The 16,860-nt window shown below is 35.8% G+C and overlaps 1 protein-coding gene across 5 annotated transcripts in view; it reads right to left on the bottom strand.

Annotated features, from left to right (window-relative positions):
* ARAP2 (ArfGAP with RhoGAP domain, ankyrin repeat and PH domain 2) overlaps positions 1 to 16,860 on the bottom strand; it is a 139,797-nt gene that overhangs the window by 5,439 nt on the left and 117,498 nt on the right. For all 5 annotated transcript variants that reach the window (XM_061992914.1, XM_061992913.1, XM_061992918.1 and 2 more), the window contains 5 exons: positions 13,847 to 13,986; positions 10,392 to 10,474; positions 8,981 to 9,016; positions 8,429 to 8,492; positions 3,907 to 4,038 (listed from right to left, as the gene is read on the bottom strand). In XM_061992914.1, the coding sequence (XP_061848898.1) occupies positions 3,907 to 4,038; positions 8,429 to 8,492; positions 8,981 to 9,016; positions 10,392 to 10,474; positions 13,847 to 13,986 (455 nt within the window). The remainder of the gene's footprint in view (positions 1 to 3,906; positions 4,039 to 8,428; positions 8,493 to 8,980; positions 9,017 to 10,391; positions 10,475 to 13,846; positions 13,987 to 16,860) is intronic.

Here is a 16,860-nt window from a genome sequence, read left to right as displayed (position 1 = left end):
TTGCAGTTACAAGAAAACAGTGAGATTATCACCATTGACCCATATTCAGTTCATAAAATAATACTAAAAAGACGATCTATGTTAACATACACACATCATGCAAAGAGTAAATTGTCACATAGTACTTTTCAGAAAACATGGTAACACTTTCAAGCTATTCACTGTTACTCAGCAAACTAAGATATAAATTACTCGTGAAATTCAATCAGGAGCAATAGTCTTCTATTTATAGATTTTTTTTTTACCTACTGTTTCAGTTTTGCATCTTTTGAGAAGAAAAAATGCACTTCTCAAAACAGTATAGTTCTCTGACTAAACTGGGTATAGCAGGAGCCCTTTATCTTAGAATCATAAAATGGCAGAGTTGGAAGGGACATTTAGAGATCCTCTAGTCCAACCCCTCCGCAGAAGCAGGTCAATCTAGATCAGGTCGCATAGGAACATGTCCAGGCAGGTCTTGAAGACCTCCAAGGAAGGAGACTCCACAACCCCGCTGGGCAGCCTGTGCCAGGGCTCCCTCACCCTCACAGTAAAATAGATTTTTTTTATATTGAAGTGGAACTTTTTGTGTTCCAGATTCATCCCATTATCCATTGTCCTGTTGCTAGATACAATAGAAAAATGGGATGCCCCAACCTCCTGACACCCACTATTTAGATATTTGTAAATGTTAATAAGATCTCCCCTCAATCTCCTCTTCTCTAGACTAAACAGCCCCAGTTCCTGCAGTCTTTCCTTATATGAAAGATGTTCCAATCCCCTGATCATCTTGGTGGTTCTGCGCTGGACTCTCTCGAGAAATTCTCTGTCCCTCTTGAGCTGAGGAGCCCAGAACTGGACACACGACTCCAGATGAGGCCTCATCAGGGCAGAGTAGAGAGGGAAAAGAACCTCCCTCAACCTGCTGGCCACACTCTTCTTGATGCATCCCAGGATGCCATTGGCCTTCTTGGCCATGAGGGCACATTGCTGGCTCATGTTCAGTTTATTATCCACCAGGACTCTCAGGTCTCTCTCTGCAGAGCTGCTCTCCAGCAGGTCAGACCACAGCCTGTACTGCAGTATGGAGTTGTTCCTTCCCAGAATTATTTATGTAATGAAAGCAGGAAAAGATCAAATACAGCACTCAAATTTAAAGGTTGCCTGTTTCTCTGAAACAGTCATGTACATTGACATGCAGCTCCTTAACAAAAACAACTACTCAACATTTTTAACTTTTAAAAGGAGATTCAATATATATAGGAATCCTTACTCCCAGACATTTGCATCATAAGAATGCAGCCAAATTCTGTGTTTGAATTCGAGCACTGTTACAGTTTCCCTTATAAATAACATTGGTATGAACAAAACTGCTACATCAAATTTCTTTATAATTTCTTAGTATTTGATGGACTGCTCACTGTTAGTCACATGCTACAAATTACACTGTTTGACTCCATACTTTCTTTCCCCAATAACCTCTAAAGTAAAAAGCAACTTCATGTTAGAAGCAGTTGTTTGCCTTAAATTTCACCCCCTTAATCAAAGAATTTGTGAATGAATTGATAATAATATGCACATCTAATTTTGTTTTTTTCTTTTTCTGCACATAACCTGAAAAAAAAAAAAAACAAACCAAAACCCAACAGCTAAAAAAAAAGGAGCAATTATCTATTTGAATCCTCCATTACTCCTGTGATATAAAGTTTCTTTCCAAATACTATACAGGTACAATCTATTAGAAGTCAATATAGAGTTTGACTATGGCTTGAAAGAAAGAGAAAACATTTCAGCATTCCTCAATCATCCAGTATTTTGCAATAAAATTTCAGACTTACTCTAGAAGTACAGCAAGGTGTTTATATTTCAGTTAAATGATTCTGTGTGAAAAATATAGATATTTTAAATGCACTCTTCATGTATGCAACCAGTAGTGCAGAAATAATGAAAATATTTTGATTCTATTTGTTATTAAAAGCATTTTTAGTTATATGGTGTTTTCAGACTTTCTGTATTATATATTTATCTTGGTAGCACACAATAGAACCACTTCCAATACTGTGAAAAAAAAGAAAACATTAAATATAGACTTTTTGTCACAGAATACTCATAGAATCGTGAAATCAAGTTTCTATTATCTGAGTGATCTGTGAACAGATCTCCATTTTTCATGAACCACTATCATAAAATGATTGCTCCTGCTCTTACTCTCTAATGCTTTAAAATGGGGATATTTTTGCTCACTGGAGAAGTACTACAAATTCTGAATTACTACAGATACTGAGGGTGGAGACTCCAAATGGATATGACTACACTCCTGTACAGTATTTCTCCTTAATAAACCATATTGTATGCTTATTTTCCAACACTATTTTACTATTCATTACAGTTTCAGCTTTCCATGTAAAAAAAGTGTGGCTTTTTAAAAATTTTCTATTATATAATTTGGTGCTAACTTTCCTAAAGCGTGCAAATACTCCAGGCATAACACTTCTCTGGATTTTGTCATGGCATAAATAATGAAGACTGTGATCTTCTGTTTTTAAGCTCAAATGCAGACTCCCTCTAAGTTTCAGCATACAAAACACTTACAGCTCTTCTCAACACATTATCAACAAAAATCCTAGCACTAGACGGTATGAAGAATTTTAAATCATGAAGCTCAAAATTAAAGAAAACTTTTATCCTAGAATGTCTGAATGTGTGTCCACGTCAAAGAATGTAGTGGAGATCTCAACTGTATCTGCATAAAAGGAAAAGTAAGAGACATACCTAAAGGTTATGAAGATTTTTTAATTAGAAGATCTATGATTTACTTTCATTTTAAATGTTTAAAAATGCAAACATTAGAAGGAACTTAGCAAAGAATTGCAAAAATACTTTCTGAGAGAAGGTTAAAAGACAAATTAAAGAAAATACGAAAAACGTAATTGGATTCACAATGTATTATACTCATTTGGTAAGGCAAAGCATAAGCCTGAAGAAAGTGTAACAACAGAAAGATGGAGCACTACTTCTGCCTTTGCTTTTGGTTTGCTTTGGGACTGGCTCAGCTTCACCAATCTGTACCTGGACTGTCTCTTTAAGTGGTGATAACACATATCATTGACGTCTCTTCAAAGTCTTTTACAACATGAAATAAATAATACTGTAGTCAAAGGACCAAGCTGTTTTGTTTAAATGCTCATTCTCTGCTGCATTCAGATTAGTTACTGCAATTTTTCCAAGCAGAACAGTGCCTTCATTACCAGTTTCTTCTCAGCTGGAAGTAAGGCAACTAAGTTCTACCGACACACATCAGTATTTTTATGTGGACACCAGAAATCTACCTCAAGATAATATGACAAGGTTGAGACATATCATTAATGTACATAATGTGGTGATACAACTCAGTCTCTGCAAAGACTTGTAACTAAACCCACTTGTTTGTCTTCAAGACTAATACTACTACAACAAATATATCACAGTTATTTCCATATCAGCTTTTCCATTATATTCAGAGAGCAGATAACTAAAACAGTGAAGTCATTTTAGACAGAAGATATGGCAGAATACGCATGCAGGACAGTTTTCAAGGATCTACTGAAATAAAACTGTCATAAAACATGTTGTAATAATGTGCATCGATTGTCAGGCAAAAGTCTTATTCACATCTAGTGAATAATCATTGCTCAAACACAAATTAAAATCCACTCTCGGTTTACTGAACAGCTAAAGAAGTGACAGAAATTTAGGTTGCAATGTTTTTTTTTTACATTAAATTGTCCTGACTGTTCATTTAATGACAAAAGAACAAAAAAAGACATTAATAATAAGAGCATCTACACTTTATATTTATCCTGCTCTAGAGAGTTCGTTGTCACTGGACTTATTCAGAAACACAGTATTGTGGTTAGAAGTTCTACACCAAATTTAAACTCCACTTACTTCTGTACTCCCGCTGGTTTTACAAGTGGTGTTCTCTTGATGAATGGGAATTAGCGGTAAGCCTCCAATCTTTGGACTTTTAGTTATAGACTGTTTTCTTGCTTTTCCAGCAGGTGGCCATATATCTGCATGCTGAAGAACAAAAGAAATCCTTATTTTTGGTGTGGAATTTCATAAATACGCTGCATTCATTTGCATGCAAAACTCTACTGGAAAAAGCTAGCTACTGCGTAAACCCTGACCTCCTTTAGGGGAAGAAGGGAGGAAACAGTATGGTGCTTAAAATTGTTAGTGTTTCTTAAGTGCTGCAGAAAAATGTCTAATTTTCATGTGTCAAACATCTTCCCTCCATATTATGATTCCAATTATCTCAAAATAGAAAATATCATCAAACAAGAAACACACATTGACTTGATTCACATTTTCAAAATTACACATAAGCGTGCTTACAAGAGTCTCAACAGAGGTTTCTGAAACAAAATTACCTCCATTTGCAAACAAGTGTTTCACAATTTCTATTAATAACATAGCAGAAAAATCTTGCTTAACCTACAATAAAAAGATGTGTTTTCAAAAAGGAAAGGGCTCAACGTTCTGAATGCTTCAAAACCACAATCTACAAGTAAACAAATCTGGTTTCAGTAATGCTTTTTGCCTTAGATCTACTGACTCAGGTCAGTTGCAGGGAGAACCGTGTGTGTGAAGCTTCACTCTAAGTGAAAAAAACATGACTGGTAAGAAAAGGGGAGAAAAACAAATCATTAACTGAATATTTTTTAAAAAATGTTAAAATATCTCTCTGTAAGATGTCTGCAATGAACTTTCATTAGCAGATCATGGAGACTTTCACATGTAGAAATTTGAGCACACATGCTTGAAGCTCTAGTGAAGCTAACCAGAAAGATAGTTCTGAGGACCAGGTGGTGTTTTTTTCCTGAAAAAACTTCCACATGAGAGCATGTGAATTGCAGAGGATGTATGAAGCCTACAGAGGAATAGTTTCTGAAGCCTGGAGATGAGCACACAACAGCAAATCTGCACACTTCCAAAAGAAATTGGAAAGCTAGAAGTGAAAAGGAATCCTATGCTTTGTATAAATAATAGCAAAATACTAATACAAAGCATCAGTTAAAATAAATGATAGACAAGCAAATCTGTCTCAACATAAGAAAAATATACCTTGTTTGTTTGTTCATTTTTCTGTGGGAGTGGATAAACACTGGAACAAATTGCCCATAGGGGTTGTAGAGTCTCCAGTAATTCAAAACTGACTGGACACAGCCCTGAGCAATCTGCTCTAGCTGACCCAGCTTTTAACAGAGGGATTTGACTAGATCATCCCCAGGGGTCCCTTCTGACCTAAAAAAATTCTGTGACACTGTCCAAACCTGTAATAGATTTCTTTTCACAGGTGTTAGGATCTTCGGTATAATTTATTTTTTTTAATGGTATTTAATCTTTCAAACCCTGAAGTAAGAGGTCTCTTCAGGACTATACACAAAAATCCATTTGTGCACCCGTGATCATACCTGCAGATGATCTGCAAGTAAAAATAGCATTACTATTAAAAAGCCATCAGAATCAGTACTATTGACTTAGAAAATCAGAAGTCCCAATTCCAAATTTAGAAAAAGTATTTTACAGATTCACATTTTTATGGAGGAAAAAACGCTCATATGTGGTGCTAACCAGGATGATGTAAAAGTCTGCTATTAAGAGTTTTCCCCATTGGATATTAAGAAAATTTTCTTCAGTGAAACATTGAGAAGGTATTATCTAAAGGAAGAGGTCTTGCCAACCAAAATCAGTTTATTACAGACAAAGATAGGAGAAACAGATGCAATACAGAAAGAGACTGGGAAACTTTAAGTCAGCTTCTGAGGAAAACTGTCTCCCTTAAGTCTCAGCAAGCTTAATGAAACTATCCCTGTCAGTTAAGCAGCCTGATTTCCCTTTTGTGTCTGTAACATTTCTTAAAATAGAACTCTGGGAAAGTACATCAGAAAAACTAGCAACGCATTAGGCCACCTAATAAATGTATTTATTCATAGTTTTGACCTATCTGCTCAGCTGCACCTCATAGTAATACAATGTGCCTCTCTCCAGATGATCAAAGGCAATGGAACTGAAAGAATATTATTGAGTCCATCTTTATATCAAATACTTCCAACTGTATGCTATGTGTTCTTTAAGTGAGTTTGTACAAAACTATAATAGAATTCAGTAATCAAGTTTCAGTCATACTTTTCAGAATTATTTTGCACAGAACTGAAAGAAACAATGGTCCTCCTTCAAATCCTCTTAGTATCTACCAGCTTGAAATAGAAGATTAATAATCCTAGACTAACCTGATTTTCTGTATCAAAAGTACTCATCACTACGTTACAGTAGAACCCACATTTTATTATTTATATTCTCTGCACTATTTATACTACAAGAATAAATATTATAAAACCAAGAAAAAAAAGACAATAATAGTACTTATCTTACTGATATTAATTACCAATAAAGACTTATTCTGTTCAAGCACTAAGGAACATAGTAACATAGATTTATCTCTCTCCTGATTGCACTGCATCATTAAATGTCCGAATACCTCAAAACATACTTCACAGTATCATTCAATTTGTAATCGAAGATATTCCACTGACACATAAAGTGTGCTACCTTCAGTTTCTCTAACAGAAAGGTGTTCAAATGCAATGTTAACAGAGAAGGCAAAAGACAAGCTTTCTTCCCTAAAGATGACTGCAATCTAAAACTTCTAAGTACAAATAACCTCAGCTGACATTTTTTCTGGTTTAGAAATGGGATAATGTGATAATAATTGGCTGCTGCCGCATGATCAAAATATTTGGAAATCTTGTAGGAAGCTTTAGCAACATAAGCCACTGCATTCTCAAGAATTTAACTGTAAACTATATTTAAAGTAGTAGACTGTACTAAGAACAATACAGCAAATCTGCATCATTAGTACTTAATTTCTCATGTAATTCAAAGACTGACAACTTCACTGACGTCCAGAATGCTGATTAAAAGAACTCCAAAGCTCCATCAAAGTCTACAAAAAAAACCCCAACCAAAATATGAAATCAAAAGAAAAAAGCTCTCCCAATGTAGCTTATTAGTACTGCTAATTTATTGTACTGTTCATTCATTGGAATGAAGTTTTAAAAAAATAAGTGTTATTCATAGTATTTTTTTAAAATGTATATGAAATTATTTAATTTTTCTATAAAAAATATACTGAACATTGAGCAGTATCTCTAAGCTTTTTATCTGTATTGTCAGAGGAACACTCTACATCCCATTCTACCTGATCAGAATCCTAATAGATTGCCCTTCTTGTGCCTTTACATCAAAATGACTTCAACAGTTTCCAAGCTTGTATGAGTTATTTCTAAGTAGCCTATATCAATAACCTCTGAGCCTATTTGTTGTGATACCACTCATGTTATGCCCATGAGATGTATGCCAGGACCAGTGGCTGTTTCCATAGAAACTGCAATAGTTACTTCAGTTAAAGGAGCTGAATAAGACAGAAATTTCGAAGTCTTACTCATGAGGCATGCATTATACTTTTAGCACTACCATCTGTAAGGGGCAGATTCTGTTTTGGAGAGCTTCTGAGTAGCATGTACTACAGCAGTCCATTTTATGTAGTGTGCTTAGTCCATTTAATATAGTACATAAAGCCCATAGGTATCCAAAGATCTAGAGATGTTTATTCACGGTGGTATTTCCCAAATTCCTTGAACATCACAGGAAAGATGAGAAAAATTTGACATAAATACAAAATCCTTTTAAAAACCTGAACTACATTACAGTCTCCTGTCTGGTTGAATTCTTCCCATTTATCTTACTCTCATTTTCTCCTATGTAACTATTAAACTCCATTAGGATGTTATATGGTGCTCAATCATACACTCTTCTTACTCACAATCTAGTAAAAAGTAGATTACTTAATTTAAGATAATGACTATGCAACACTATGAATTATCAGTGTTAACTAAGCTAACCTGCACACCAGATAAATACTTTTGCATTGGCAAAGCTCTTCAATGTGGCTAGTTCACATCACTACACTTTTAAACAGCACACCCTTCTTTCACTTAAATAACATTCAAGTGTCCTGGCACAGAGACACACTCTTTAGGTCAACTGACAGAATTTCATGTAGAGGAAGTTTATTTATTGCTGCAAAGGAAATGAGTTGTCTTTCTTCAACCAGCTTCTCTATAACACGGCAGGAAAAAAAAAATACGATGCCAGAATGTAATGTTCTTCTCCCTTACTCTCAAAGCACTCAGCTTTCATATGAAAATTGCACTATAAATAATAGTCTTTATGGACTAAGACCCATGTTTTTGCAGTTTTATTACATTGAGTATTCCAGAAAAATTAATGGCATCAGAACTTTACCTATAACACATAGATAATGTATCTATAACACATGTGTATCATTATTTACTAAGATTTTCGTTAAGTGGTAGAAGTTACAGTTCTTTCATCAGATTAGTACCTGTGCAGTAAAAATGCTGATCATCCACTCCATCTGCACATCTTGTGCATCACAACATATATACCTAGAATGCAATAGATAATTAACAAGAAAAAAACCAACAAAAATCCTGTTGAAGTTAAACTCATTGAAGAATAGAATTCTAAACAACTTCAAACGATGCTTAAATTTATCTGTGAATGCTATCTACATTTATTATTAACACTCTCATAAAAAGATAGGGAAATATAAATACTTCAGACTATTACTTTACCCTATTTTGAAGACAATGCACGTGCTCCATAAGTGTGCATAGGTTTAAAATCTATAATTCTAAATTCATTAAAATTGATGGCTTTACAGCCACAGAAGGGAGACAGACACCCATCCCCAAAAGATTACCAAAACATATGCATTAAGACTGTTCAGTTTATTAGGAAAAACATAGTAAAAAGTCAACATGCAAGAAAAATAATGTCCATTAGTTTTCAAACAGCGTTATTTTTAAATTGAACATTTCAACAAATATGAAGCACTGAAGTTCAACCAATCGTATGTTTCATGGTTACCTACCACTGATGCTTTTCAGAGAATACTGCAAGTCCCCAGCTGAAACAAACAAAATTTTCAAGAATTAGTTCTAGAAGCTCAGGACAGGGACATATTCCTCAAACTGCAGGTTCATTGCCTTCACATAGGGCTTTTAAGTGGAGGGAAAAACATAATTAGAAAGTTTAAATGCATGCTGTAAATATAGACTTAAAATATTGCTTTGATGAAGAATTTTGTTCAGTTTCTCGCAGTTTATTCACAGGTAATAAATACTCTGTTCTGGACAAAAAGTTAGAACTAAGCTCTGCAGATGGTGGCTAACTACTTCCTTCATTTTATCTGTGCCTATATTTTCTGAAAGCTGCTGGAAGTAAAACTGCTGAGATGGTGCCCAGCAAAGAATCCACTATAGTGTGAAAGGCAGAAGAGAGGTATGCCTGCACTATAAACAGAAGGAATCACAAGGGTCTACAGATTTTAAAATTGCTGAAAAAAGAAAATAAACAAAGGAGTTGGCACACAGCAAAGCCTCTGAAGTGAAAGAAAATAAAGACACTCCCGGAGATCGAGAAGAGACTTTGCGAAGTCTGCTTTTGAAAGAAGATTGAAAATACATTTCAAGGAAAGAACCTACCTGAGAAGACTCAATAACTTAATCTTTTTATTCCTATTTTGGAGTATTTTCCTACGCATTCTGTTCTTAACTCAAAAAAACCACAAAACAACCATAACACTAACTTTTTCTGTAACACAACTAAGCTTTGAAATTTACAGACTTTTTTGGGGTGTTTTGATGTGCCAACTGTAAAGAAAAAGTTCAAGCAGATCTGTTTAAAGGCTACAGCCTGCTTAGAATCCCCTTGGGATAACATCCAATGTACATTGTCTAAGTGCCTCAAAGCTTTGACCGAACAAGTACTGGAAACATCTGAAAAAACAGGTGTCATTTTTCACTGCTCTTTTCCAGAGACACAGTCACTGACATCTGTAAAGGGCACTATAGTCTCCAGCTAGAAGAAACATCAAAATAGCAAAGATCCTGAAAAAGGAAAATCCTCTACTGAACAACTGGAACTGTCACTAAAGGCCATGACTAGTTGGTTTTCTCTCTTCTCTTTTTTCTTGGTTTGAAGGGGTGTCCATCAATGAAATGTAGGACACATACTACAAAACCAAGTGAGGTAGCAGCAATGTATCCACGAGAGATAGTACACTTAAGATTAGGAAAAGCCAATCAATAAAGTAATTTCCTAGCAAAGAAGAGTTAACATGGAACACAGAGAGATAGAAACAGAGCAAATATTATAGAGGATAATTTAATTCACCATACTTCAACTGGCTTCTTGACTTTTCCTTGTTTCATGTTCTCCTTTCTTGACAATACAACTATCTTGATACACAGTGTTTAACTTATTTTCTTTTCTATTCTTACTTTGTTGGTGGCTTCATTTTCTTTCTCACTCCAAGATAAAGCTTCAGGGAACTGACAGGTAACACTTTCTCAGGTTTGCTAGCCTGCAAATAAAATAAGATTCTAATTATTATATCAGGAATATGCAAAAGCAATAATGTCACATTATTATCTTTAGTTAGGCTTCTTTCACGGGCAGCATCCCTATGTTCTAACAGATCACTAAGCTTTTTTTCTCTTTCCCAATCACTGTTACGAATAGTAGACTAATTAAGAGGTCCATGTGAATACACAAAACTGTAATGCAATTGGAATAATGATAACATGGTGGTACAATTGATAAAATTAGAGTGATGTAATATATGGACACAAGCTCTTTGAGACATATAGTCAGAGAAGATGAGAGTGGGGTTTCCCCTCTGTTAAAAGAGATGTTCTATAGGATGGTCAATATCATGGCGAGTATTTGCTTCAGTCCACATAATTAGGACAAAAAAAAGCAGATGAAGTCTTCAAAAAACTCAAGGAAGTCTCTAGATAACAGATACTGACTCATATGGGGCAGGGGATGGGGAAGGCAGGACTTTGCTCTCCCTGCTATCCTCTGGAAGTGGGACACAAGGAACCCAATTGACTTCTGGAGGGTGTCAAGAACAACCCAGTATTGGATGGACCAAGGAAGGGTGATGCACAGCTAGGTCTGCTATTCACAGACAACAAAGAACTAGTCAGGGAAGAACTGGTCAGGAATGGGATAATCAGAGTTAGTACTATCTATAGTTACCACAAAATAGTAAAGCTCAAGATACTGAGAGTTGAAAAAAAAGACAGCAGAAGACAAACCACAGAGACTAAAAGAGCAACATTTGGCTTATTCAAGGTAGGTGAGTGTCCAAGGAAGGAAGCAACTCTGAAGGGTAAAGGAGCTAAGGAAAGCTGGCAGGTCTTTAAGGACAGCAAGAACAGGAATGGTTAATCCCAATATTCAGGAAAAGATTTATCAGGTAAAAAAGTAGCTCATAGTGGAGCTCCAATGCAGACAAAGGCAGTATACAGGAGGTGGAAGCAGAGAGAGACTAGATCTAGACTGAAGGAAGAAATTTGCCCAGGATATATGCTGTTAGGAAAATCAAACCTCATTTGCAATTGAAATCTGCTATGGACACTAACAGCTACAGCTAGAGTATCTACACCAATACTTCAGTAGTAAAAGGCCAAGCAAGGAAAAGGTAGACTCAATGCTGAAAAGTTCACAATAGCAGACACAGATAAGGTTAAGGTAACTTAACCTTCTTTGCATTGATCTACACACCAGCAAGGTCTACTAGACATCTATGCTTGCAGACAGGGTTCAAGTAGGATAATAATGACTGCACCAGAAGAACACTGGATTGAGTCAGGCAAGACCTGAGAGTATTTAAGTCATACAAGTCCACTAGATCAGACAGGCTGCATCCAAGGTTTCTGATTGTGCTGACATCCCTGAAAGGCTGCTACATGTTATCTTGGCAGTGTCAGAGGTCAGGGACAATTGCTAGTAACTGAAAAAAGGAAAACATTGCATCCATTCTCAACAAAGGCTGAAAAGATGACTTGAAGAACTAGTTGCCTGCCATCCTCATCTCGGCCCTTGGGGAAATCCTACTCCATACTGCTTACTGTTCTGGATTCTCAATTTTTTCCTCTATAACTTTCAAACTCTTAACACTCTATTATGGGGAAAAAGAGACAGAATTTGAGAAGGCACAAATATTTAAGAAAACAAAATAAACCAAAAGACTATACAACAGTTTTATGGCTAGTATTCTAGTGTAACTTTCCACTCAAAGCAAGGGTATTGCCAAGATGTGAAAACACCTTTACAAAATCTACTATTTAGTTAAACAATATACCTCTCACAAAAAATGCACCTCTAAGGAATCCATTTATCTGTGTGTGAATTTTATGTCTTAACAAAAGTACATTAAAGTGGAATGTTATTTCAGTCAATTAGCATGATATTATATGGTAACATATGGTATAATGGAAACTTTTCACTTTTTTATAATTGCTCTTGAACAAGAGAGACACTTAACAGAATGTATCTCCACCTGCATATACCAACTTAATTTGCTGTTAATGAGAATTTATAAATCAATTAGTAAATGCAGTCTTATTAAATACAATCTTCCATCTGCAGTATCAAGCTTTCCTACTATTCATTTCTAAATATGAGTAAAATTAAAGTAGGATTATTAGTCCTAGATTAACGTCTCTCATAAGAAAAGGAAACAAACTGTTGTACACTATTTTGTCAGAATAGTATTTCGATTAGCTTTTTTTAAAAACAAATATAAAGTCATTAAAAGGTAGCAATGTTCAAAACTCCACCTGAGTTGGGGAATTTAATGTTTTATAAATCAGAAATGCTTAAAAAAGCAATTATAAAATAGTACAACAATCCCACCATAATCTCTTTCCAAGATACTAATTAATGGTTTATGGGTATATTAATTTATTCTCACACATGTGCCAACTTGAGTTTTAGCACTAAATTATGAGATACTATTTTTGACATTCTGAGGTCATTCTAATTAAGATTATATCCACAGTATCACAATAAGACACAATTTTTCTTTTGTATTGGCTTACTTGAGCAATGAATTTGTCTTTGAAAAGACTACTTTGTGAAGGTCAGCAAGTATACATCTCTGTTTGCTGGGTGGGCAAAACCAGCAGTCAGCAAAAATAAGAGCACTTTAAACTTTCTAGGGATTCTTTAATACTAGAAATTATGAAAATGAAGCATAGTTTACAATGTATTATCATTTTCTTTTAAACATTACTACAACCTGCATACATCCAAAAATACTCTTTAAAGAAAAGTCGCCATTAAATATTTAAAACTGACCCCGCCATGCTATTAATTATGCCTAAATCTGCTTCTGTATAATTCTGAAATGTATCTAACTATCAATATCAGTTTTTGAAGGACTGAGAATATATCCAAAAATGGCTGCTTGGAAGCAAGGGAAGATTTTGCTAGTGTACTGAGAATTATATTTTCCTATCATCTCTTCTATCATACTTGTAGGTATATGAACTTTGTTGCTTGTACTTTCTAGGGTCTTTGTGCAAGATGACAAGGAAAAAAAAAAGCATGCAGGTTGTAAGGCTCCATATTGTTTCTAGTACTGCTCGCTATAGTACATTTTCAAAAAACTTAGTCATAGCACAAGCTGTAGGCATTCCTGAACATTGGTTTATTTTTAATTTTTTAATCTTATACTAATGCATAATTACAGTAGCTAAATGAGCAACTGACACAAACTTCTTTTACTAAAGCATCTGTGAAATAGCATGATATAAATCGTGTACTTCAACTTCAGACTCCAGAAGTTGCCTTTTAATCTCAGAAATATTTTGTCTTTCTTTTTTACACAAAGGAAAGCTTAAGTAAGTTCTTAACAGTTTAGTGAAAATTGTGTCTGTTTTACCTTCATATCCTTATACAGAAGGAAGTTTCCTTCCCGTAACACAAAATAACGCTCTTGAAATTTGTTTACAGACAGTAGTTTTGATGGTTCTTCTTTGTACTTCAGATTGCCTGCTTTCACATAACCTTTCTCATTTTTCTCTGTCAAGAAAACAAAAAAGCATTTTGTTAGAGGATTTCACAGCCTTGGAGGCTGCTAGTTGTTGAGTGCCCACAGTACTATTCTTTATCAAAAGATTAAAATTAGAATTCCACTGATTTGTTGTCACATTATATATATATAAGAATAATACTATATTTTAGATATGATTACTTTAAATACATACTATTTATACGAAAAATATTCTTAGATATTGACAGCACTTTGATTTTAATTATGGAGGGGAAAAAAAGTTTTCTGTGTTTCACTTATAAGATAACATGGAAAGAATCCACCAGTACATTTAAACTAAAGAACCTTTTCAGAATAGAATGTGCAGTTAAGTTCAAAAGAGTAACATGGACATTCTTCATCTCTGTGCTTCAGAGAGGTAAAAATTTTCCATAAAGATCAGATTTTGTCATAAGTCTGTCTATATTTTTCTATCTGAATCAAAATACACATGAAAACACATATGTATTTGGTTAAATTAATAACTAAAAAAAATCCCACCCAAAAAAAACAGTAACCCAAACTACATCTTTGCACTCAGCTTTATAAAAAACTTACTTTTATACTAAAAAAACTTCTAGTTTATTTGTAAAATCTTCAAACAACAAAAAATGTATTACTAGTACATAGAAACTACTGCAGCACCACTTCTAAATGTTTGGAGTTTTTCTATGGCATTCAATATATCTTTTTGTGGTTTTTTTTAAACTAATGTAGCTTTTCCCAGGAAGTCTACTTTGAAAAAGCAAAAAACTTCTGACCTCTAGTAACAGTAATTGCCATGTTGACATCTCATGCATAGAAATTCAAATCAAAACAAAACAGCACTTTACCAAAATAAAGGAGAACAAAAGAAAAAAATAATTCCTACTTGCATCTAATGAAGTCTTTATGAAGGGCACAGAACCCAGCAGATTTCTGAAGTATTCTTTTCTCCTAGAGCTAACTAGTGCTGGAATTAGACTAGCGTAAAGAGAGAGCACCTAAGCAGGAAATTAACTCCTCCATTTCAGTCGACACCATTTCACCTTGAAGAGGGAGCCATACTAGTAGGGCTAGTAACTTCTTTATCCCAAAACACTACAAGCCTACTACTTATGCTGTAGTTTGTCTTTCAACACATATTTTCTTTTGCTAAATGCAGATATTTCCTGTAAGTCACTGACTTACTTAGCAAGTACTGAATAAACTTCAGTTTAGGAGTCCCAGAATGATACCACTACTTTTTATAACACATCAGTTTTAAGACAGTAAATAAAATCGTGGTGTAAAAGGAATATGCGATGTATGGAGAACAGAATCCCTATCCAGCGGCGCAATTGGCTTTTTTCATTAAAATTCCACTTAGGATTCAAGCATGTGATATCAAACCTCTCCTACTATGAAGCAGTACACAATATAATCTAAAATAATATAACATTTTAAATCAGTGTCATGGTTTAGCCCAGCTAGCACAGCAACACCATGACAGTCTCTTGCTCGGTGCTCCTCATCCACTCCCACTCTCCTTAGGATGGCAGAGGCCCCAGCGAAATGGGAGGAAAAAATAACCAAGGTTGTTGTGGATTAAGACAAGGACAGGGAGGGTTCACTGCCAATTATGGTTCCAGGCAAAACAGACTCCAGTCTCCAGACTCCAGACTTAGAGAGGAAAGTAGGAAAGCTTATCCTACTACCTACAAGAAACAGCACGGAATAAAAGCAAAAATAGAGTAGGATGATGAGAAAATTACAACCAGCACTTTAAGATCTCCTTCCCCCATCCCTCCTTTCTTCCCAGTCCCAGCTCAATGCTCCTGATATCTCTACCTCCTTCCCCCTCAACAGCTCGGGGGGGTAGGGAATGGGGGATGTGGTCAGTCTCTCACAGATGGGCTCTGCTCCTTCTCTCTTCTCAGATGAGGACAACTCCTCACATTCTTTCCTTGCTCCGATACAGGGTCCCTCCCCGGGGACACAGTCCTTAACGAACTTCGGTGGTGCGGGCTGTTCCCAGCAGCTGCAGCTTCTGCCAATAATGGGTCCCTCACATGTGACACAGTCCTTTGTGAAAATCTTTGGCGTGGATTCTTCTCCACAATTGCATATTCTACAGATAGAGGGTCCCTCCCTTGGGACATGGCCTGTTCTGGGCATAAATTTAATGAGCTGCTTTGGTGTGGGTTCTTCCCCAGTTACATCTTCGGTGAATACTGGGTTCCTCCCACAGGACATGGCCTCCTCTGGCCATAGTCACTGCCCCTGGCTCAGGGTCTTTAATTAAGTGAGTCTCTGCCCCAGCACAGGGTCTTCATTAGAAAAATGAGTCTCTGCCCTTGATTTGGGGTCTTTAACAAAATGCAGACAAATCACACCTTCACCAATCCTCTCCGTAGGATGCAGGGGAGTCTCTGCTCCAGCACACCTCCTCCTCTCTTTCCTCACTGACTTTGAAGTCTACATGGCTGTTTCTCTCACTCTTCCTACTCCTCGCACCGCCATCAGCCGGAAAAGAAGGGACAGAAAAAGGAAGAAACAGGAAGTAACAGGAAGAAACCTCCTCTTCCGGCTTCTTCTTAAAAAGTGATCGTGGAGGCGTCTAATTGGCTCAGCCCCAGAAGTGGGTCTGGCTCAGAGCTGGAGAGAGTTGTGAGCAACTTCTTACAGGAGCCATCTTTACAGCCCCTTCCTCCTTACCAGAAATGGCTGTCATGCCAAACCATGACAATCAGCAATAAAAAGTAACATAAAATACATTTTAATTTGGTCAGGAAAGACAGGAATGCAGAAAAGACCAACTTTCATTGTTTGGGTTTTTTTATTTTTAATTTGCGAAGAGTAGTATTAAACAGCCACAGCTAACTACAGAAATTATCATGCTTTGG

This window comes from Colius striatus, chromosome 3 (genome assembly GCF_028858725.1).
Source record: "Colius striatus isolate bColStr4 chromosome 3, bColStr4.1.hap1, whole genome shotgun sequence".
NCBI lineage: Eukaryota > Metazoa > Chordata > Aves > Coliiformes > Coliidae > Colius > Colius striatus.
The sequence above is the reverse complement of the archived record's forward strand: the minus strand, read 5'-3'. Positions and strand labels throughout refer to the sequence as shown.